Source organism: Epinephelus lanceolatus, chromosome 3 (assembly GCF_041903045.1).
Source record: "Epinephelus lanceolatus isolate andai-2023 chromosome 3, ASM4190304v1, whole genome shotgun sequence".
Classification (NCBI taxonomy): Eukaryota; Metazoa; Chordata; class Actinopteri; order Perciformes; family Serranidae; genus Epinephelus; species Epinephelus lanceolatus.
The window spans coordinates 23,095,690-23,118,409 of record NC_135736.1 but is presented as its reverse complement, the minus strand read 5'-3'; the positions used below and the strand labels follow the sequence as shown (position 1 = coordinate 23,118,409).

The following is a 22,720-nucleotide window of genomic DNA, read 5'->3' as shown; positions in this document are numbered from 1 at the left end:
AACATCAGCAATGTCCAACACCAGAGGAGAGAAAGAGGAGTTATGGAAAAACAGAGGTGGTTTTAGAGCAGCCGTGATATGTGAATAGACAGTAAATACTGCCTGGCTACTTCACTACTTGTCACTCTTCCTCTTGTGTTTGGAAGTGTCTTCTCTCACTCCTTCTAGCCTTATGTCAAAGCAGAAGGAGACAATGAAAAACAAAGCCACCAGCAATTTCATCATCCTTTACAAGAGTGCCAAACCCACTGAAGCATCACTTTGTCTGTGTGGGTTACAGCCGGCCCAATCCACCGGTCCTTTAAAGTGGACTCTGCTGATAAAATACTGCTCTGCCAGCCTGCCAGTGTCCTGTCACTCACCTCCCTACACCAAGAAAATGAAAATGAGCACAGGCTTTCTTTTGAGAAATTGAGCACTAATGCTTCTGTACGTGTGTCTGTGTGTGTGTGTGCTTCTTTGCATGTTTTCAGCGTCCCGGTGACGACACTGTCAATGGGGTGTTGACCGGATACCGGCTTTATTATAGAGAGCTCCCAGTTAACACCTCCACTCTCGCTGAAGCAGAAGTCCAGGCAACCAAAAACAACACCACAAGTGCCCTCATTACAAGTGAGTAGTACTGATACTACAGGTGCAGCGGTATACCGGTTTCACAGTGTAACATTGTATAAAAATTGATGCTTATCATACTGTATCTATGGTATTAGAAAAAAAAAGAAATGGACAGAGAATCTCACCTGTGTATCTCTGTCTGCCTCAACTGCCTGTCAGACAACTTGCGCCACACACACACGCTGCAGAGAAAATGTCAGAGAGAGGCGAGGCTTATATCACCTATCTCCATCCCCCACGAAAAGAAATTAAAACCAGCAGCATTGGATTACTTTGGATTCCCCAAAAACTCTTCAAGAACACCATCCCTCTGTGCAGATCAAAGTACATTTAAACTTTAATCCCTAACGAAAAAAAGTATGAACTTTTAAACATCGCTCATAAAACGCGCCATCGAAATCATTTTCCACATCCAGGCTCCAGGCTGCATCTGTGTTGGCTGTTCGTTCGGTAACCTCTGACTTATAAACACACACTCTGACCCCATAAAGAAACACACTCAAACTCCCCCAGCTAGGAGGGCTGACACAAGTGAGTGTGCGAGTTAAAGCTACAGACACGAGCAGTCTGTGCTGTCACACACCTACAGTAGATATTATTGTTCATTTTAATAGTACATTATTTTAAAAGCTCACAGCTGATGCTATTTTCATTTCACAGTTCAGTTAACATGCTATAGTGCTGCTAACATGTAAACTAACATGCTTTAGTTATATAACGTTACAGTTACATACCATTTTTATCAGGTTAATAATTCTGTCTATTATGATTATAATAGTTTATATTGTATATGTTGAATCTGTGTGTGTGCTTTCTCCGCGGGTTGGTTAAAAGCTCATTCTGCTGTTGACTTTTAATGTTTTCAGCTGACTTGTTTTATCACAAGAACATTGTAAAAAGGTCTTAAATATGCTTTTGGTGGCTACATGCATGATGTTTCTCTAAAAAGCAGGGCTAAAGCTGCATGTCCCAGGCAAAAAAAAAAATCATCATTAGGTGACGATCCATGTAGATAGCTAACAGCATGTTAGTGTATTACAGTGTAGAGTGGGATCCTTCTGGTCCTCTTCTAAGATTGATGAGAAAAAAATGGAAAATCAGACTGTTATTTCACTCTATCATAACCCTGTTTGGTTGCACCCATCTTACATGCTTAATTTCACTCTTTGTTTTACTTCATAATAAGAGATCTAACTTCTCCAAATCCAATGAAAAGACAAACAGAACTGTTAACGTTAGTCTAAACTCTGAAAGTGTCCAGGACCAGATTTCCCACTATGCTGAAATACTACACAGTGGGTGTGCTAGTCATAAATAGGAATGAATTACTTTAAATAATCTAAGTACATTCACTATTATATATAATATAGGCTTATAACTTGACAATTATACTTGTTTAATAAAAAAAAAAATTAATTGTTCATGCTGCAGCACAAGGCCGTCATTTTCCATCAAACTCATTTTTGAGTCATTGTGAAAAGATTCAGTCATTCAGAGGTCTAAAAGAAGATAATGTATTCACATCAGAGCAGGTACCAAGGCACAAGAACTGTGTGGCCGTGGTGAGAGAATAAGCAGACGGCCTTCACTGGACTGTTATTTTCTTATGAGGCCACCCATATTGTACTTTATCTCTGGAATAATTAAATATTATTATTTACTGTACAGCCTGAAGGGCTTTATACATGTAGTAGATTAAGTATCTGCTCTTGAGTCTGACAAGAATATTGCATAATGCTTTCCAATGTGTTCCTCTTAAACACGGTTTTATTGAATATTTTATTATGATTTCACAATTTATTGAACTTGAAACACCTCCCTCCATCTTTCTCTCACTCTTCCCAAGCCAAGAGCACCTTCAAGACAGTCAGCAGTGCCTCACTAACGGAGTTTGAGTTGACACGTAAGTAATTTAGGATGGAACTGGGAGGTAAAGCTCCCAGGATTTTTATGTTAGATTTAATTTTAGTTACCTTGATAAACAGCCAGCTTCTAGAATGAGAAGAACAAGTTGCAATGACAGCTAACATATTCACTTTGCATCCATGTTGTATGAATGTAAGTATCTTTGTTTCTTGTAGAACTAAAGAAGTTCAAACGCTACCAGATTGTTATGACCAGCTACAATATCATTGGAGAGAGCCCACCCTCCACTCCAGTCGAGGTGTCTGTTGGAGAGGCAGGTAGGTTGAAACAGAAGCAAGCTGTTGGACTGGTGACAGTTTCATGTGTTATCTACACATCTTGTTTATGATTGTTTATTCTTGTAGGATACCACAACAGAAAAGCTGTTTTATTGTTGACTGTCAAGCTTCTTCTCTCCCCTGTATTCAACATGTAGTGCGTTGTTAGAAGGTAGCAATTTGGGTACACAAAGGAACTTTAGATCATTGCTCTTCTTATATCAGTTACAGCGGGTCACAAAGAGCCTTCTTCTTCTTTTAAATCATACTTCAAAAGATATCGTTGTTTAAGCATGAAAGCACGTTCTTGACCTTGGAAATAGTTGAACAGATCAATCCCATCTCAACATCCACTGGTGCAGCATTTTCACTGCATGATTTAGCTCAACTGATCACCATAACGACACCACAGTCGCATCATCTTTAACATGACACTCGCTGACTCCTTTCATCGGCACCTGAACAAAGACACTTTGTCAACTGTACAGTATACCATATGGCAGACTTTTACCAGTGTTGCAATGTTTTAAAACCTGGATGAAGTAAAATTTAAAAATGCAGTTGCTATTGATGGTAGCTTGGCTGGTAAACAATGACGGGTTTGTGCAGTTGTCTTATGTGACAATTGTCTCTGACCAGTCGGTGGTCTACAGTGTTTTAACTCCACCCTCTGGTACCGGCTCAGCTTGCTTAGAACCTCAAACGAGATGGTACCAAAAAAAGTGCCAGGTGCTACCAAAACTTTTTATAATGGAAAACGTGAAAGGAGTAAGTTGAGTAGAGCCATGCTGTGTCATACCACACAGTGGAAATGTGGGGACCAAGGGGACTATGCCCTTTTTCAAAATTCATACATCTTATTCCTGTGGTCTAAGATGGTCCTAGAATATTAGCAAACATTAACAACTCTCCCAAATCCAAAAGCTTGAGTGTTAAAACTCAAATGTGTGATGTCATATTATAGAAGGTGCAGCTGCTCCAGTGACAATGAATCGTGAAAGATGTTCGAGATGACAGTGAGAGCACTCAGGGGAATGATCCGAGTATATGGGTACATTTTGTTTCAGAACCGAGAACATTACGATAGGTTAAAGCTCATTTGGGTATAAAAAAGAAAACATTCAGTGGGTCCACAAAATCAGTCTCCCAATCAGTGTGTATGGAGCAGCTCCAGACTTTATACCCTATGACATCACAAGGACTTTGAGAGTAGGTAATGTTCACAAATATTGATTGAACTTCCCTAGGTCAAAGAAATAACATTGGAAATCTTTTTTTAGGTGGTGTTCCTCTTTAATGTTCTCCCTTTTTCCAGAGCTTTAATGGTTTCATCAGCAGATGGAATTTGCTCAGTTGTTATGGAGAAGGATATGTTCACATACAAGCTCAGTAGCTGTCACAGTTTCATCTGTAGCACATCATCTGCTTTTGAGGACTCTGTGATATGTGTGAAACCTCTGGAAGACGCTATCAAAGGACCTTGAGTTGGGGTGTTTGATAATTCCTGTCTCTGTTTTGTCTGCTTAGTCACTCCTGTCCTTTCCGTGGCTCTCTCCTCCTTTTCTCTTTCTTGCTTTGCCCTGTCCATGCTTCCTGCTTTGGTCTCATTGCCCCTCGAGTGGCATGCCTTATGTCTGTGTCTGAGGGTGTGCACGTTAAGTGTGAGTGCGCATACATCTGGACACATCTGAATGTCGTCAAGAGCTCCACAAAGTCATCTATTTTCTAGTGATGGCGGTCCAACCCCTGTTTAACTTTAACTAGATTCAAACCATGGATCCATTACACAGACGGGAGTGCAAATACATCACTCTCACACACTTATATGCACACACACACACACACACACTACTCCAAGGCATGCAGAGAGACACACAAACGAGTGTGGGTGAACACATTTGCACATTATGATAGAAACACCTCCAAGTTTTTGCGATTTCCCTCACAGTCTTACACACCCTCCTTCAGACCAAAACTGCATTCCTATTCAAGGGGTGTATGTAGTTTGTGCGTGTAGGCCATACATACCACATGCAGATGAGTAAGAGGTGAGGATAAGCAGGGGGAGGCAGAAAAAGGCTGGAGGGGGATGATGAAACGGGGTGATATGGCCTTTTCTTTAGCCTCAGGTGCACACTGCTGAGTGTTCATGCATATGTGTGGTATAGTGGAGTAACAAGGTACTGCCTTAGGCCCATCCTAATTGGAAGGGTAGAACATATCTCTCCTACTTCCCACTCTAACACCCAGCTGCACACACACACACACACACACACACACACACACACACCTACGGTAACTGTCTAACAAAACACCTCATCTTCTGCAGCTCCATCGGTGGCCCCTCAGTCTATTAGAGTGTCCGCCGTGTCTCCCTCCATCCTGGAAGTGACCTGGGACACCCCCCCCCTCGAGACCCAGAATGGACTCATTCAAGGATACAAGGTGACAACCAGAAAAACATACACACAAAGATTTCCTAGGGGGAAATACACACAAGACACACGACAGAAAAAGACCCAAACACACATACACACATACAAGTACTTATACTATGAGTGTCCATGTGGTAGAGGAAGCACACTGCACTGTTTCTGTCTGCATTTTAAATGTCTCTCCTCTTGTCTTGGAGGGGTTTTGCTCTGCTGCACCTTCAAGTGTCCTGTAGAGGAAGAGAGAGAATTAAGTTAGAGGAAGAATCTGAATATCCTTTAATGGTTTCAATATCACTCCTCTGCCTGTCTCTCCCCCTCAACTCCCCTGTCCCACCCCCTCGCTCTTAGTACTTCAAACACAAGGTTATCTGTCCTGCTTTAGACACATTGATTTCTGCCGGAGCAGAGGGGGGAATAGAGAAAGAAAGAAGGGAATGTAATATTTGCAGAGTGAAGGAATGAGATGAGCAAGTGATCCCTGTAGAATCCTGATTAGAGGAGAGGATCGAGGGAATACGTTTAAACTACCAGAGACGGATGGACACGGGGAGGGGAGTGTGAGGCAGAGGGGGTTAACGGGATTAAGACGAGAGAAATAGAGCAAAGAAAGAATGTTTAATGAATTTATAGGTTCTGACTTCTGTTAACACTCCTACTCTGTTAGATGAGCAGAGCAGACGGCAGGTAGGGCTGAAGGTAAACTTCATTGCAAGTGTATTTTTCGACAGTTGACGTTTACTGAAATGCTCCAGAGGGCTTGTTAAACACACTGAACATGATGGGTTACAGGTAATACCAAACTATCCTAGCGGAATTACTCACACACACCAGGTTGCACACTATCAAATGTGTGGGCAGACTTGTCCAAATGAGTCATTCATATTTTGAGTGAAGCCCTCCAAAACTGCAGCATTCCCTCGGAGTATGAAGATATTTTTTCTTCATACTTCATCAAAATAATCCATCATGCTATTCCTGCCAAAATAGGTCAGTCATTTCTAATAGCAGTGCTACGCATTCAAACAAAAACCTGAAAATGATGAAGTGTTTCCTCCTTTGCAAAGCAAACATCGAGCCTCTGTTTTTCATCAAGACTTAAGATCCAAAATCAACTCTCTAACAAAAGAGGTAAAGGAAAATCCATTTGAGGATCTCATCAAATCACATCATAATCATGTTCATTCACGACAGCTTCGAATTGTTGTTTTTTTTAAAGACTAATCCCGATGGTCTCACGCTCTTACCAAATACCAAAATAGATCCTCTACACAACAGGAGAGTGGTTTACAAAATGGCCCGGACTTTATACCAAACCATTAGAATAAAATATCACGAGGAATGTCGCCTAAATGGAAATACCACTTTTGTGCAGAAGGTAATACATTTTGATTTTGAATTGAGTATATATGGATGAGTTATTCTGTATCTCATTACTGTGAGAGCATGTGGAAGGACAGAGATGGTATAATGCTGCCCTCAAGTGCTACTCATAAGCTGCTACTTCCAAGTTTGGAAGCTGTAAATATAGCTTATGGTGCTTTGTAGTGCCTTCTGTTAGAAATAATAACAAAATAGACAAAAAGTAGCTTTTGGCTTTTGTTTCACTTTATAAATCAAACTGCACAGAAACAGATTTGGAAAAATACTGTGTATATGTGTAGCAGGTAAAATGCATACAAAAAACAACATTGATTTATTTGAATTACTAAAATAAATCACTTCCCTTCAGTTGCTGCCACACATCTGAATACTAAAACCATTTTAAACATCCCTGGCCTGCTAAATATGAGGTATCGGTTAAGATCAGTGTGTGTGCTGTCTTGTCAGTACACACTGAAGCCATGTTAATTATGTTTCATAGTGGACAGTATACAGTAACAGAAGAAAAAGAAAGTGTTAGCACTGATCTGTTGCATTCTGAGAAAGAAGACAGGACCAGAGTGCACTGATCAGTTAACAGCGTTTAAAAGTGCAAACAGACTAATGTTTCACAGCCACTGTGTCTTCATCAGCGTCAAAAAGAGCAAAGACCAACACAAAAATATAAAGTATATAAACCTATAAACCTACAGCAGGCGAGCAGTTTACATTGGATAATTGGTGGGAGTTGCCATTGTCAAAGCCACACTCTGCACCACAATCATATCAAGGAGGTTAAATTAAAGGTTAAAGTTTTGAAGTCATGATGTCATATCATGTCATGTCATTGGGGTGCAACACATGTGCAGGAAAATCTGGTCTGCAGCTCCCATGGGATCAAAGACTGTGGGCCCTATTTAGATGGTCTAAAGCGGACGGCGGATGGTGCATAATCCATGTCGCAAGTGTCATTGCTATTTAGATGCAGGCACAGTTGTCATTTTCACGCCCTGCGTCCTCGTCGTCTAACTAGCAAATGAACTTGCGCTTCTCTGGGTGTGTTGGTCTAAAAATGAGGAGTGGTTAGGCGCAGTCATGGTGCGTTGCTAGTTAGATGACGTAACAAGCAAATGCGCCAGTGACCAACAAAAACCTGGTCTAAAGTCAACGGCGCAGTATTTCGTTTGTTAAACAAGTTAGTAATATGCGTCTCTAGGCAGGTGCACAACGCGCGTGCACTCTGCTCAGACACACATGAAGCAGCCACACATATGCAAAAGATAACAAAGAAAAATATGATTACAATGTGAAAGGTTATTATTGTGCACATTAAAATATTTATCAGAAACATGTCTTAATGGTCAGAGAGGGATGTGAACTTATTAGTTTGCAGCTGTGTTACTGTAATCAAATAGAGATACATTTATCGTCTCCTCAGCTGTAAAACGCTCACTCTTTCCAGTTGGTAGGTCCACCATCTAACTAGCTCTCCGCTGTGCGCTCCAATCGCGCCTCGTTTAAAGGGAATGAGAGGTGACACTCTGATTGGCTTATTGAATGATACACCCAAAACACACCCATGACTAATACACAGAGTAAGTCCAACCCTTTTAGGGCTCATTTATGCTCCCCTTACGTACGAAAATGTATACGTCCGTTTCAAACGATGTTACCGTCACTGCCCACATACTTCCATGCGCCCTTTACGTTGGCATGGATGTTAACCAATATATCCACCAGGAGGCAGCCCAGCGTCAAAAGTTTATGACAAGAACAAACTCAAAAACAAACATGGCGACTGTGGAGGAGATATTGATAATGTACCTCTTGCATAAAAGACAAAAACAGAGGCAGCGTTGAGGGAGGCGGTGGTCGGTGAGGCCGTTAAATGCATCGTGACTGGAGGACGGAGAATTATTTTCTCTAGTACTGCCGATGAGAGAAATTGAATTGTTATTTCTTCTTCGTGTCTCACTAGAGCTACGTATCGGGTAGTGACAGCAACACTGCCCCCACGGTTCCCGGTGGTACTGCTCCGTTTGGCCCGTATCCGTAAGCTTTATGGAAACGTGCAGAAATACGGCATCACCACCTCTAGGAGAAGGTGATGGTTATTGTTGGCTGACATGACACCAATGCCAAATACATCAAATCAGTCACATCAATATCCGTCAATTTCTCACTTTGTATCCATCTTAATGGCCACTGGTCCACAAAAAAAGAAGTCCATTCTGTCTGTAATTATAAAGCTACAGTTTCATGATCTGATTACAGTTTGCGTGAGCTGAGGAGCCATGTACAGTTTGATTAGGAACCTGGGTGGCCGATTGTCGTTCAATGCTTGTCAGGGAAAATGTTAATGTGCTGTGGTTAAACACATTCAGTCAAGAACATACTCTGCTCTGACACATATTTCTGTGAATTTGCTCTTAATGCTAAAACATCTGAGCTCAAAATAAAATAGCCATCATGAGAATAAGTACTGTAACAGCTGCTGTGGCTATTCTCTGACACCGAAGGCTCCTGTCTATCCAAGATACTTCTTCTGATTCATCTCTAATTCATGAGGCTCAACCACCTCTGTAACCTTGCTGTTAGTGTGTATCTGATATGGCTGTATGTGTGGGTAAAGTCAACGCAGCTCCCTCTTCAAACAAAGCCTTTCTTCCCCTGGGCCGTCAGCTGTTGTGTACGACATTAGTAGATGAAAATGTTTCCTCAACATTCAGCTGAGATTAAACACCATGCAGTGATTTGTAAAAGTACACATTTAGAGCAAGTAGCAGCTCTGAAGAATATTACAGTGGATATGCACCTGTCCGGTGCTGTTATGAGCAGGAGGCAAGCTGTTTAATGCATCAAACAGATTTTGTTGCTGGATATGCATTTATATAGGCTGTTTACTGGCAGTAAGATGTCAAGTATATTGCTTATCTTTTTTCCTCTCATTATACACAACCTGTTTCATTAAAGTGTGACCTAGACCGCAATATAAAAGTCACACATTCAGGAGATCTAGAATACTTTGTTTTCTCAAAGTCAGTTAAGTAACACATTTCTCAGATCAGCACAGTTATATGAAACTTCACCAAGAGTGATAAATTGGTCTGTCTAAGGTGCCAAAAAGCCACAGAAACAACACTCCTCGATGATAACTAACACAGAGCCTACTTTATCGTAGCTTAGAAAATGTTTTATTGGAAAAAGGCCATTTTTGGCATCATTAAATTGTGACTTTCACACACTACAGGGGCTTAATATTGATCCCATCATACTGGGTACAATAATCAGGTGACCTTTGTTCTGTTAAAGTGTGCAGGGTTTGACCAAAGTAGCTTGTGTGTCTTCATTACCGACCAGTGTTGTCAAAGTTAATGGTGACGTCCGTAATTATCTGTTCTACTTAAGCATGGACAGTGACACATGGACTACATTTTATATTTTTGATTGTCTGATTACTTGAATCAGTTCAAATGAGCAAGTGTCACATATGATTGCAGAGCTGTTTGAGTGAGGCTTTATAATACTGCACACTGTATACACTAAATTTAGGTTTAATTACTTGGCCAACAGTGTACGGCTCATGTCAGGCATCCTTGTTGGTTTGGTTTTCAGGCACTTCTGTATTATTAGGTGCTGAGTCAATTAAAGAAAAAATGTCATAATTAGGTCTTGGATTGGGACATTATTATAGCTATGTACAAGTTGCCATTAATTCTATTTAATTACAACAGCTCTGGTATGACATGCTTGTAACCTCCATTTTATTTCACTGAACATATGATGAAATTATGTATTTAAGGAGAACTTACACTGACCTTAGTTGTCAGCAGGTAGTCCATAGTTTAAAGTATGAGTGCGAGAAAGAAAACATGTCAATTATCCTCAGCTACATTCAGATACTTTTGCTTGAAATAGAGTAAAATTATTTTATGTACATCTAACTCAGACCAGTGGTATCTCCTGGAAGAAATTACACCTAATTGACCCTTCTGTTAAACTGTCAAGGCGAAAACAAATCTCTCCATAACCAACTTCTTCTCCTTGTAAAACAGCACATGAGCACTTGTATAGTATGGATCGATCAGGAGACCTCAGGAGGAATGGACAGAATGTAAATTATATATATAGTTGGCAGAAATTAAGTGAGGCAGAGGAGAAAACGGGAGGATTGGAAGTCGTTTGGGGAAAAACACAGCCAGTGTTGTTGACCGTGTTTTTTGCTATGTTGCAGATCCACTACTGGGAGAGGGACAAGCAGAACCAGACTGAGAAAGTCAAGGTGATTTTTGTCCCTGACACCCGTGTGCACCTCACCAACCTGACCAGCTACACACCTTACCTGGTCACTCTGACTGCCTTCAACACGGCTGGAGATGGCCCACCCAGTGACCCCCGCGGGGCCCGCACTCTGCAGTCCGGTAGGGAGTGGTGACATTTCTGCTCCTCAAAAACCACATTAACAAGCCTCATATCATAGTTCATGATTTTCTTTATTTCATTCGTCAACCTGCGTATGTCCCACAGCTCCCAGCCAGCCCAGCTACCTGTCCTTCTCAGAGGTGACAGGAGGAAGTGTTAATGTGTCCTGGGGAGCTCCACTCACTCCTAATGGACAGCTAGAGGGCTACAGGGTCATCTACCAGCCCACTGCTCCTGTACAAGGTGTGCACACATATGCCTTATACACATGCACACACACTCACACACAAATACATGTTGAGGAGGATGCTCACATTTCTTTTGAATTGTCTGTGTGAGAGCAGGAGTGACTAAAGTGGTGACAGTGGATGTGCGGGGCAGCTGGCAGAGATGGCTGAAGGTTCGAGACCTGGTCAAAGGAGCAACGTACACGTTCAGTGCTCAGGCTCTCACGGTCAGCTATGGACCTCCCATCCAAGCAAACATCAGTGCTCAGCCTGTGCAAGGTAGGCATGGCTGTAACTCTGTGTGTGTGTGTGTGTGTGTGTGTGTGTGTGTGTGTGTGTGTGTGTGTGTGCGTGTGTGTGCGTGTGTGTACTTATTCAGTCATGTTTTGGAGACAAACATCTGCATACTGTAGGGACTTAAAGGATAACGTCAGCAATTTTCATCCTGGACCCTATTTCGTTGTGTAAACTGGTCAAAGAGACTGATGTGAACAACAGTTTTTGAAATTGGTCCCGTACTGAGGGAGCAGGCAGCTGCCGGCAGCCGTGCAACAGGCTGTAATAAAAGCACATGGGGCAATTGAACACCGTCACTGTATGTCCATTTAAAGTGGTTATTTTTGACTCAGACAGGTTCAGAGTGTTTGAAGTGTCTTTTTTCCCTTTACTTGATCTGGTCTGTTTGTTATTGTCTCATTAAGCGGAGGGCTCTCTCCGTAATATCACGAGATGTCACAAGATGTCACATTTGCCAGGCCATTACTCAACATCATAACAGAAGAGGTTACAGCTGATCAGGTACTGACTTGGTGACGCTAATCTTGGGTAATCTTGAAACTGTGCTGATTGTACAGATCTTTTGTGCTGCCGGGTGGAAGATGTGTGTGAAGCATTCATGTTTCACAGACATGGATGTAGACTGTATCTGCAACTTTACTGGTTCGTGATTTCGGATTTCATCTGTTCTAAGTACGCTTATTGAAGTGTTTACATTTACATACACTGCTACATGTAGCTACATGCTGATGTCAGGAAAACATAATGTGGGTTGCAGATGTTGCTGATTACCCCTCAATTTTGGATCATATTCCTGCTGGAACATGTCTGGTTGTGAAGATTTTAGTTTAGAAGCTTTTATGGGTGATCTTCAAGGTAAAAAGTGCTGATATACTCTGTTTCAGTAATTTTATGGCTGTGATGGCAGTGCAGAGATGCAGAGGTACGGAAAATCTGGAAATGCTGACCAATCAGAGTACACTGGGATTTTTTTTTTTTTTTTTTGGAGGGGGGTTAAAGAGACAAGCCCTAAAACAGAGCTTTTCAGACAGAGTGTAAATACAGGTGTTCCGGTAAAGACAGTATGAGGGAAAAAGGGTGTTTTGTTGGCCATTGAAGCATGTAAACATATTCTAATAGAAACCCAAATACAACTACTGGAGTCTACATCCTGAGGGTGTAGTTATAGTTATAGAAGTTATTTGACATGTTTGTGTTGTTCTCTTTACATCAATAAACCCACAAAGTAATCAGTGGTTATGGAAGAGGTTCGGATACTTTTTCAGGAAATGAAGTGTGTGTAATGTATGTGTCCCTCTCTGACACTATAGGCTCCCCTGGGTCACCTCTGGAAATGTCCATCACCAAGACGTCCTCTGCGCTCACTATCACCTGGACAGAGGGAGAGAGCGGCGCAGCACCTGTCACTGGATACGTTATTGAGGCGCGTGCATCAGGTAAGCTCAAACACAAACACCACACACAGGTCAACCACCGACTTACTTGACATGCACCTCCTCATCATGTGCACCAGCTCTTCTCACTAATTTAAAGGGAGGTTAAGTTCTACCCTCCTCTAAACCTCGCTGGGCGCAGCTTTCTGCAGATTCATACAGACCCGCTGTGCAAATCAAGTCAGCAGCAATTTTGTAATAAAGATTACCAGAGGTATCAAATACAGAAAGGGAGCGTCTGTGGCGAGCTGTTTGAACACTCTGCAGGAGGGATTGTAGACTCTGGTATTATTCTACAACTAATAATAATGATAATACTCATTTTATTAATTGTAATAGTAGTGATCATCACCACATTATCATCATCATTATCATTTTAAATGTAATTTGACAGTTTGTAATTTTGTGTAATCACATTGTGACATTTGAAAGGGAATAATTCTCAAATTGAGGTCCCTCTCTCCCGTCTGTCTGCATGTCCATCAAACCTCTCTCTCCGCCTCTCTTTTCTCCCTCTCTCTGCAGACGAGGGAGTGTGGGACTCCTTCATCAGACTCCTCCCTCCCAGCAGCAGGTCCGTTTCAGTGCCGCTGGAGCGCCTGAGGTCGGGGATCAGCTACGAGTTCAGAGTCATTGCTGTTAATCGCTATGGTTACGGACAGCCAAGTACACCCTCTGCTGCTCTCGCTGGTATAAACACAAATCAACTTACACATGCACACACTCACACACGCACACACACGCGCACACACACACTGGTGGAGATCAGGCTAATGAACACGTCCAGGGTGATTCAAACTGTTTAATTGGGGTTTGACTGAATTTATAACCAGTTGGAAACACTGTAGGAAGTTACTGTGATTGTTTAAGTGCTTTTGTGTCTGCTGCCATCTAGAGTCAGAGTCTCACAACTACAACTGTGCTCATTGTGCAAAGAGAGGACAGCATGAAAGCGTGTCTCCATTTTCATTTTTCATCTGTGGCACGATAATTAATGAAAAGTCTGAAATTCAGACATTTACACAGCTTCCTGTCTTCTACCTAATAAACTGATCTGAGCAAAGAGACACCTACAATTGTCTTTAGTGTTTGTTTCGAATTGTTCGAAGAATCAGCAGGATGAGTGTTTTGACAGTAAGAAGAGTCAGTCCTCTAAAAATATCATTTAAAGACTTTGAAGAATGTTTCCTGGTCCTGGGGGACAAAGCAAAGCATCGATTTGATCTAAAGCAAAAGAAAAGTTGATATCTCCCTCGTGTGTTCCTCCTCCTCCTCTCCCCCTCCCCTTCCTGTCTGCAGCACTGTCAGAACGTCCGTTCTATGAGGAGTGGTGGTTCCTGCTGGTCATGGCTCTTGTGGGACTCATCCTCATTCTGGTCCTGGTCTTCACACTGCTGCTGCATGGACACAGCAGCAAGTACAAGGCCTGCGGCACAGGTCTGTGGCTCGGCTGTTCATGCTCTAATGCAATGCTTCATAACGTGACAAAGTGGTGATATTCGGGATGGTTTTTGGCAAAGGATGCATTTTTCTCTCCTCAGTCACACTCACATTGTTCCACTCAGCGTCAGCAGGCTCACCACATCTTCCCCTCCTCTGATTTATTACAGTGCACTCCACTTTTTGTGATGCTGAAAAGCTGAGACATGCATAAGTTCACTTGTACTGAATGTAGAGCAGACTTGCCTCAAGCAGTCTTGTTCCTAGAGGACTGCCGCCACCTGTAAGTGCCGTTTGAGAGGGGAAAACAAGGTCAGCATTGTTCCTTAAGTACCCTGAAGCATCTCAGGAAACATTATCTCCCCAAAGCCCCGCTGTAATTTCTGTAAGTTTTTGAATGAGGCTTTAGATTAATGCTGAAACAACAGCTATGACTTACATGAGACTATGCTGGGGAGTTGTCATTTAACTGAGAGTGATCACGCAAAGGTTGTGACATGTTGTAAGTGAAGACTTTAATTCATTATCCATAACCGCTTATCCTAATCGGGGACGCTGGTGGCACTTGAGTCTAGTTTGAGATATGCTTGAGTTTAATTTTCAAAACTTTTATTATCCATTTATCAGTGGCTCACTGAGAGAAAATGCAAAACTAGAAGGCCACTGGGAGAGTACAGTCCTCCGCCACGGCCAAATGCTCTATCTTGCAATGTTAACAAAAGTGAAAAATAATTGGTGTATCTGCCCTGTGATTCAGATCTGCTCCAGAATTTAATGGGTTCTCCCTTGGCCCGTGTTACACCCTTCCACTGAGTTTCATGAAATCTGGGCCAATAAGTTTTCCGTGATCCTGCTGACAAACAGACCAAACCATCAAACTAAACCAAAAACTCAAAATAACCTCCTTGGTGAAGTTAATCAACATTAAACAGTTCTCATCTCAGGTAGTTTAACTAAAGCCCTGTTCATATCTGATTCACTCCTCCATTGAGAGATCCCAGAGGGAAAAAAGCTAACTTACTTCCTAGTTTTTTTACTCAAATCTGCAGCTCTATTATATTTTAGCTCACACCACCTCCACAGGGTCAGCCAGGGAGCACAGCAGCCTGGAGCTGCAGAAATCAGTCTTACTCAAGGATGCTTACTGACGTGTATTGAAGGACAAACTCCCTCCTCATTATGACAAAAGAAAAAAGAAAAAAAAGTTAGTTTATCTGATGTGTTGCCCAGTAACTCCTATAAAGCTCTGGTTCTTCATGTTGAGGCTTTTCTTCCTGTTTTCATGTGAGTTTCTTCTCCTCTTGGGCTTCCTGTGATGTTCTCTGTTGTGGGCGCAGCAGTGCTTTTACAGTCACTTTGTGAGTGAGTGAGTGAGTGAGTGAGTGTGTGTGTGTGTGTGTGTGTGTGTGGGTGGGTGGGTGAGTGTGGGCGTGCATGTCAACATCTGTAATACAAAGTTAGCCCTGACAAGTGCAGGTTACATCAGGACAGCTGTTAATTTGAGTTGCCACGGAAACCTTGGCACAACCTCTGGGCAGTGGAGCGATGAAACAGAGTGAGGGGGGGTTGCTGTAGGAGGAGAGGGAGTGCAGGCGGGATGAGCACACAAACACAAACAAGAGTGAAGGAAGAAACAATTTGAGTCAGTGGGCAACAGCAAATGAAATTTTTGTTCAGGTGACCTTAAATCATCCCGAGCACCTTATTGTGTTCCAAACAGCAATCATATTTCTCCCAATTTAAAACAATGTTTCCTTTATTGTTCCATTTGTTAGGGTTATTGGTGGATAAATTACGAAGGTATTCTGGCTGGTTATTGCCTGAGTGACAAATTATGCATCCTAGTTTCATTTGCTTCTTATTCTCAGGCCTGAGAGGTAGCTGAATACACAATGAATAAAACAGGAGACTGCACATAAACTCAGTACAGAGCAACACTTTCACCAAAAAAGAAAAAAATCTGCCCTGTATGAGTAGCTGAAGTGCACTGAATTTTTAATATTTATCTGAACCTTTTCTGTCTGATTCCCTTCATTACCTCCAGGGAAGCACATGTCCACAGCGGAGGAGTCAGTAACGCTGGACAACGGAGGTTTCACTGCTCTGGAGCTTAACAGCAGAACGCTCAACACCAAGAACTCCTTCCTGAAAAAGAACGGGACCAGGTGTGCACACTCGTTCTCACACAAACACACACATTCCTGGTTATTCTTCAGATGTTACATTCATTGTTTATGTGTGTATGTGTGTGTGCGTACAGATCTCCTCCCAGGCCCAGTCCAGGCGGTCTTCACTACTCTGACGAGGACATCTGTAACAACTATAATGGAGCCGTGCTCACAGAAAGCACCACGCTCACTGAGAAACCCACCGAGGTCTCTGAGTCAGAGGTATCTCTCTCTGTCTGTCTCTTTCTCTCAAATTCAAAGGCTTTGCTGGCCAGATAGGAAAGAAACCTGTGTTACCAGGCGGATAGGAGCTTGTGTTACCAGGCATCCTGGTAGCTGAGAAGTTAACACACATTCCATGTTGTTAAGATGATAGTGCATCTACACTGTTGTGCTATCAGATAAAGGCACAGCAGCTAATGAAAGTGTGATTGGACACGGGGCAAATATTTTTTGTTGTGCCCTTGCCTCACCCCAAACACAAGCACATGCTTGTGTGTGTATTGGCAGAGCATAACATTTGCTGATCTGGCAGGAAGTCACAGCAGTCTGGGATCATAACCTTGGAGTTTGCGCTGGCTGAATTCTAGTTGTTACAGTGGAGGTCCGTAAGCAGCTGCCTACTTATCAGCCAGCGAAGTAATAAGGCCAAAATAGTGTCAAATGGCGAGGCCATGGGTTTGATTATGGCCTGCGGCCCTTTGCTGCATGTCATCCCCCCTCTCTCCCCCCCTTCACGATTATGTCTGTCCTGTCTAATAAAAGGCAAAAGCCAAAAAAAAAATCATCCTCCTACTTAGGCCACTGACAGCTTCTGGGCCCCTCTGTGCTGCACTGGTCGCACTGTCGATATATACACATACAGTATAGGAGGACTATGAGACAATGGACACCTGGGCACATGTACGCAAAAGACACACAGACTTTGTGGTGATTTTGGCCCCTTTTCCTGGTGTTGTTTTATGTTTCTCTGTAGTGATTATGTATTTATTTCTGGTTTGGTGTCTCGTGGAAATTTTGTTTGTGGTCATGTGTCTCCTTGTAGTTGTTTTGTGGCTCTGAGATCATTTTGTGTCTCTTTGTGGTTGTTCTGCCCATTTTAGTAGTTACTTTGTGTCTGTTTGCACTTACCTTTAATTCCATTTTTGGTCATTTTAAGTCTCTTTCTGGTCTGTACATAGGCCCGTTCAGTAATACATCCCTGTTTACGCCATTGTAAAGAAAAATTCTTGGGACAATATGCAACAGTTCGAAATAATTTGAACCGAAGATGTTCCAGACGATGGTCAGCGCCCAAACCTTTAGGCTACCAGGCGGCCCCTGATTTGTCAGATTTTGAATAAGAAATATATCACAGAAGAAAGAAAGTCAAACCAGTCTGCCTTTTTCACACTACTGTGAAGGCTGATTAAACAATCTCGTCATACTCTTGAAGTACGAACTGGGAATACGTTTGACAGAAGGTTCTTTGAAAGCAGAAGTTGAGTTCTTTGTACTGTACGTGTATTGTCAGCCTGCGGCCTTGCTTGTGGAGGAAGAAAAGAAAAGGTGGAGGCAAAAAAAATAAAGAGAAGCCGCACTAACTGGCTAAAATCACTTCTCTGTCGCCAACTTTTTGCCTCCACCGATTCAACTTGCTGAATTAGAAGTGCCATCTAAGGAGTACACGAGTGATCTCAGTGTTTCCTGTCTGTCGCTGCTGTCAAATAAATGCAAAACTGACAGAGAGTAATTTAAAAACTACAGATAATAGTCACCCACAGATGCACAGAAATTCACTCCCTGTTACGTGTCTGTCTCTGATAAACTGTCAGACTGTAACCCCTGCTGTATGTTTGTTCAGTTAACAGACAGTGACTACGAGGACGAACAACCGAAGCACTCCTTCGTCAACCACTACATGAGCGACCCCACCTACTATAACTCCTGGAAGCGGCAGCCCAAAAGCCTTAAACCAATGGGAACTCCGTTTGGCTACGAGGAGTGCGCCACTGCGGACACAGAGCCCTACTACCAGACCGTGGTCACCCAGCACAGCACGGGTGGGGCATACACACCTACGGGGCAGCCTGCGCACACACACGTCAACCCTAACACCAACCCACCTCCGGGGTCACGCACCCCTGTGACGGGATTCTCCTCATTTGTTTGACTCTAGAGACAAAGTCTGCACAAAATGATACACACACACGTACACAAAATAAATGAGGGGGGCCCAGTGTGTGTTTGGACTAAAGGAGACAGAGCCGGTGGCTTCGGAGGAGAGGGGAGGACGAGGTGAGGAGATGTGGGACGGACTGGTGACGAAACAGCCCTCCATGCCCCAAAGAACTAAACCTACACTTCTCACTCGCCTTCTCCCCTCGTTCACAAAGATCCTCACTGTGTCGACAAGTGTGTGTGTTGCCCTCCTACTACTTTTACGCCTCTATGTCACTGTGCTTACACACACAGTTACTGTCCTCGTTTCCACACACACATACACATTCACACCGGCATACACCACCAGATACTCATGCCTATTCCAGAGACTCTCCAACGAGAGCTAAGAGCGACGACCACACGAGTCTGTTTGTGTAAATGTCGAGGAGAGAATTTAACCTCGAACCGGTGGAACGTGGAATTTCTGCACAACGCTTCTTTCTCTGTTTTCTGTATTTACACATAGCACATAGGTGCACAAATACACACGCATGCACTCCCCGATGCGCCATTTCAGTGTCTCCCACTGGGAGAGAAGAACTTCAAGGTTGAGGAGAATCATTATAAGACGGCACAGACGGGAGCAGCTTTTGTTGACAGACTGGCTCATGTACACAAACACGAAGCTGTCTGCTTTAAAATACCACCACACAGAGAAAAAGAAAAAAAATTACAATCAATAATCACAGTTTTGAACTTGATAAAGGACGAGCGTGGGCGAGGGGTTCTTCAGAAGCGGAGTGTTGTGTGGTTCCTGAGAGCGATGTGTTCGGGGTTTGGGTTGGGATATATGAAAACCATGTTTTTTACCGTCTTCTTCCTGTCGTCAGCGCTCCTTATACCACAGCCTCCCAAGCCATAATGCTTGCACTGAGCCGAACCCCAAACATTTCATCTTTAATCTGTTACGTTTTTTACAAGTTTGAGTGTGTGTTGGAGTGTGACACGTGTGCGCACAAGCATGCGTGTATAAATGGCTCTATGCTCAGTTTAGACGCCTGTTCATCCTTCTCTGTTGTTCACTGCTAAGCAAAGCGTGCCATCGTATGTATGTTTGTGTTTTTAGGATGGATTTTGTACAGGGAAACCCTTTTTACTTGTGTGCTGTTGTATGTAGTTCGGCCATGTTTGTGTAATTCAGAACAAATAGTGAAACAGCACTGGAGCGAGTCCCCAGCCACACTGAGCGACGAGAGGGAACAGGAGGAGGCGGTTTAACAAGAGTCATAAAAAAAAATATAAGCTGCAGAGAATAAGTGTGGAACAAGATTACAGGATATTTTGGAGATTCATTCCTGTTCAAACTGAGTGTGATTGAACTTTGAATCATGAAGCCCCACTGTTTGTACCTCGGCCCCAGCCCCACCAGCCAGGCTGACACACTTTGTACCAAGTGCAAACAGAAATCATCTGTAAGTTTTTTGCTCATGTATAATTTAAAAATTTCTCCTCCCTCCCAGCCAGCCAGCCAGCCAGCAGCCTCCCTCACTCTGTCACGCTTGTTTTGAGTCCCATTACAGTGTGTGAATAAATGGTCATTGTTTAACAGTGTGTCTCTGTGGTCTGTTTTAGCACTGAGACAGTGAACACGTCCCTTCGGATCATCCTCTACATCACACTAACTGAATTACAGATGTGCCTTAACACTTTGTAACCACCTCAGTGACCCTGAACTCAGCTGTCTCACTGAACTTTCTGAACCAGGCCTGTGAGCTTTGTTCGGCTCTTTTATTAAGGTAGCTCAAAGGAAGGAAGGACCAAAGCTTTATCAGTTGTTGTCAATTAATTATTATCTATCAGTGTTTCAGTGTCGTGCTCAGTGTGTGATACTTTTCCCTGGATAAAGTTGTGTGTTCGGGGACACTGATAGCAGCAGGTTGAATTATTAAACAATTATGTAAGATATCATTCAGCTGAGGCAAAGAGCATTCACTACACCTTGTAAACTGTCGTGTTATCAAGTAAAGGGTTGGTCCACCCCAAACTGTATTTCTCCAGGCTTTGAGATACTTGTCTCTTAGATTTCTGCCTCTACTTGAATACAGTCGAGGTAAACAGAATGTTGCTTTTGGAGCTCAAAGTCAATTATGCTTAAAAATTCAACAGTGTATTTGTGTCTTTCCAGAATCAATCATTAACTTTAGTTGTTCTTCAAAGGGCAGCTGGTTGTGAGACAGAAACACAAAGCCCATATTGCACATACATACTATTTACTGTGTTAAATTATAGAAGAACACACATGTAATGTCATAAAATATTTATAATTTAGGATTGTTTATGTATTTTGTGTGACCTGATGGTTTAAAATGTAGAATATGTTGAATGGCTGAATGAAAATAATGAGATTTGAGTGGGCTTCATATGTTTTCTTGTATTTTCAGGTACAGACCTTTTCTGTTTCACCACCATATCCAGGTAAATACTTAACACTAAGTGTGGCTTGGGTCTCTGATAACTGATTACTGCAATTATTGACAGTAATGGAATTCATTTGTGCAATTGTAATTAAAGAGGAGATAATGTGATTATATTCATCATACCTCATTATTTTCATTATACTTATTTAAACCTTGTGATACCACCAGTACACCCAAGTGTGGCATGTTACATTTACCCCCCTGAAGCCTTGATGATGTGACATGGATATTTTTGTGGTAATAATTTATATTAGTGTTGAATTGTTTGGACTGATGATTGCTTATAGTTGATCCATAGACACTAAATCAACAAGAATATGGATGGTCAAGTATTTTTTTGAGTTTGGACTTCAGTAAAAAATGTTCTCAAACTGCAATTACATTTTGCTGCTAAAACTTTTACCATGTTTTAGCCTACTTGTAACAGAGTATTTTAGAATTGTATAATTGTTTTTACTAAAGTAAAACGTTTAAATACTTGCTCCACCCACTTGCAACTCTAATCAATATGAATTAATTTAACCCACTGGTTCCCAACCTGAGGATCCGAACCCCACTGGGGGATGCCAGTGCTTCGGGCAGGATAAGGATAAGGGCAGGGTGAAGACCTGAACATGAGCTATATTCACTGAGCCCTTACTCTCTGCTAAACAACCTCATCCTGCATTAAGAGTACACAATTAAAATAACTAAAGAGCTGACAGAACAATGGCCAAGTGTCAGGGAGAAGAAAACATGCATTGGTTTTGATTCTGTAGTTGCATACAAGCCACTTCAGTGGACCCAATGCATCATGACATACACTGCCACCCACTGGCCAGGTGTTGTAAGTGCAACGCCAATCTCTCAAAACCAATACGGCCGACAGAATGCAACAAATGTGCAACTCAGGAATGTAATAATAAAAATAATAACAGAGTTACAAAGTGCTTTACATGTCAATAATTACACCAGACACGACATGAAAACTTTAAACACTGATAAAAACACTTCAGTATATAAAAACTGAGGAAATAAAAGACAGTCTAAATGAACTTAAAGCTCAGGTAAAATCAGGAAAGGCTCTACGATAAAAGTATGTCTTACGAAGGGACGTAAAAGACATCACTGACTCGACTGACCTGATTTCCTTGGGCAGACTGTTCCAGAGCCTCTGTCCCCTTTAGTTTTCAGCTGGGCCTCTGGAACAGACAGAAGACCTCTGCCCCAGGCCCTCGAAGTACATCCTAGCATGCATGGGTGCAGATCTGATGACAAGTTTGGGGGGGACACAATCAGTTGTGATTGTTTCTTTAGATTAATTGCACAATCATGCCCACAGAGCGCTTGAGATTGCCAGCATATTTCACGATTTCATAGAGGCTCACCACCATCACCAAGTCATTCAAAAAGCACTACACTCTTAAACAGCCAATAGTACATGGAGCCAGCCATCACCCTCCTTTTCACTGCTTCGCTGTTAGTTAATGCTACTTATAGTTTCAGGGTCTCAGGCATGTTATGTCCACTGTTCTCATCTCTC

General features: G+C 42.4%; 1 protein-coding gene across 1 annotated transcript in view; it reads left to right on the top strand.

The window, feature by feature from the left end:
- LOC117255508 (protein sidekick-1-like) overlaps nucleotides 1-20,327 on the top strand; it is a 282,626-nt gene extending 262,299 nt beyond the window's left edge. Inside the window, exons 34-46 of the mRNA XM_033624487.2 lie at nucleotides 474-612; nucleotides 2,462-2,518; nucleotides 2,697-2,798; nucleotides 5,128-5,243; nucleotides 10,827-11,013; nucleotides 11,120-11,257; nucleotides 11,359-11,520; nucleotides 12,849-12,974; nucleotides 13,497-13,661; nucleotides 14,271-14,408; nucleotides 16,456-16,576; nucleotides 16,672-16,801; nucleotides 18,423-20,327. Of these exons, the coding sequence (XP_033480378.2) occupies nucleotides 474-612; nucleotides 2,462-2,518; nucleotides 2,697-2,798; nucleotides 5,128-5,243; nucleotides 10,827-11,013; nucleotides 11,120-11,257; nucleotides 11,359-11,520; nucleotides 12,849-12,974; nucleotides 13,497-13,661; nucleotides 14,271-14,408; nucleotides 16,456-16,576; nucleotides 16,672-16,801; nucleotides 18,423-18,731 (1,890 nt within the window). The 3' untranslated portion in view covers nucleotides 18,732-20,327. The remainder of the gene's footprint in view (nucleotides 1-473; nucleotides 613-2,461; nucleotides 2,519-2,696; nucleotides 2,799-5,127; nucleotides 5,244-10,826; nucleotides 11,014-11,119; nucleotides 11,258-11,358; nucleotides 11,521-12,848; nucleotides 12,975-13,496; nucleotides 13,662-14,270; nucleotides 14,409-16,455; nucleotides 16,577-16,671; nucleotides 16,802-18,422) is intronic.
- The last annotated feature ends 2,393 nt before the right edge of the window (nucleotides 20,328-22,720 follow it).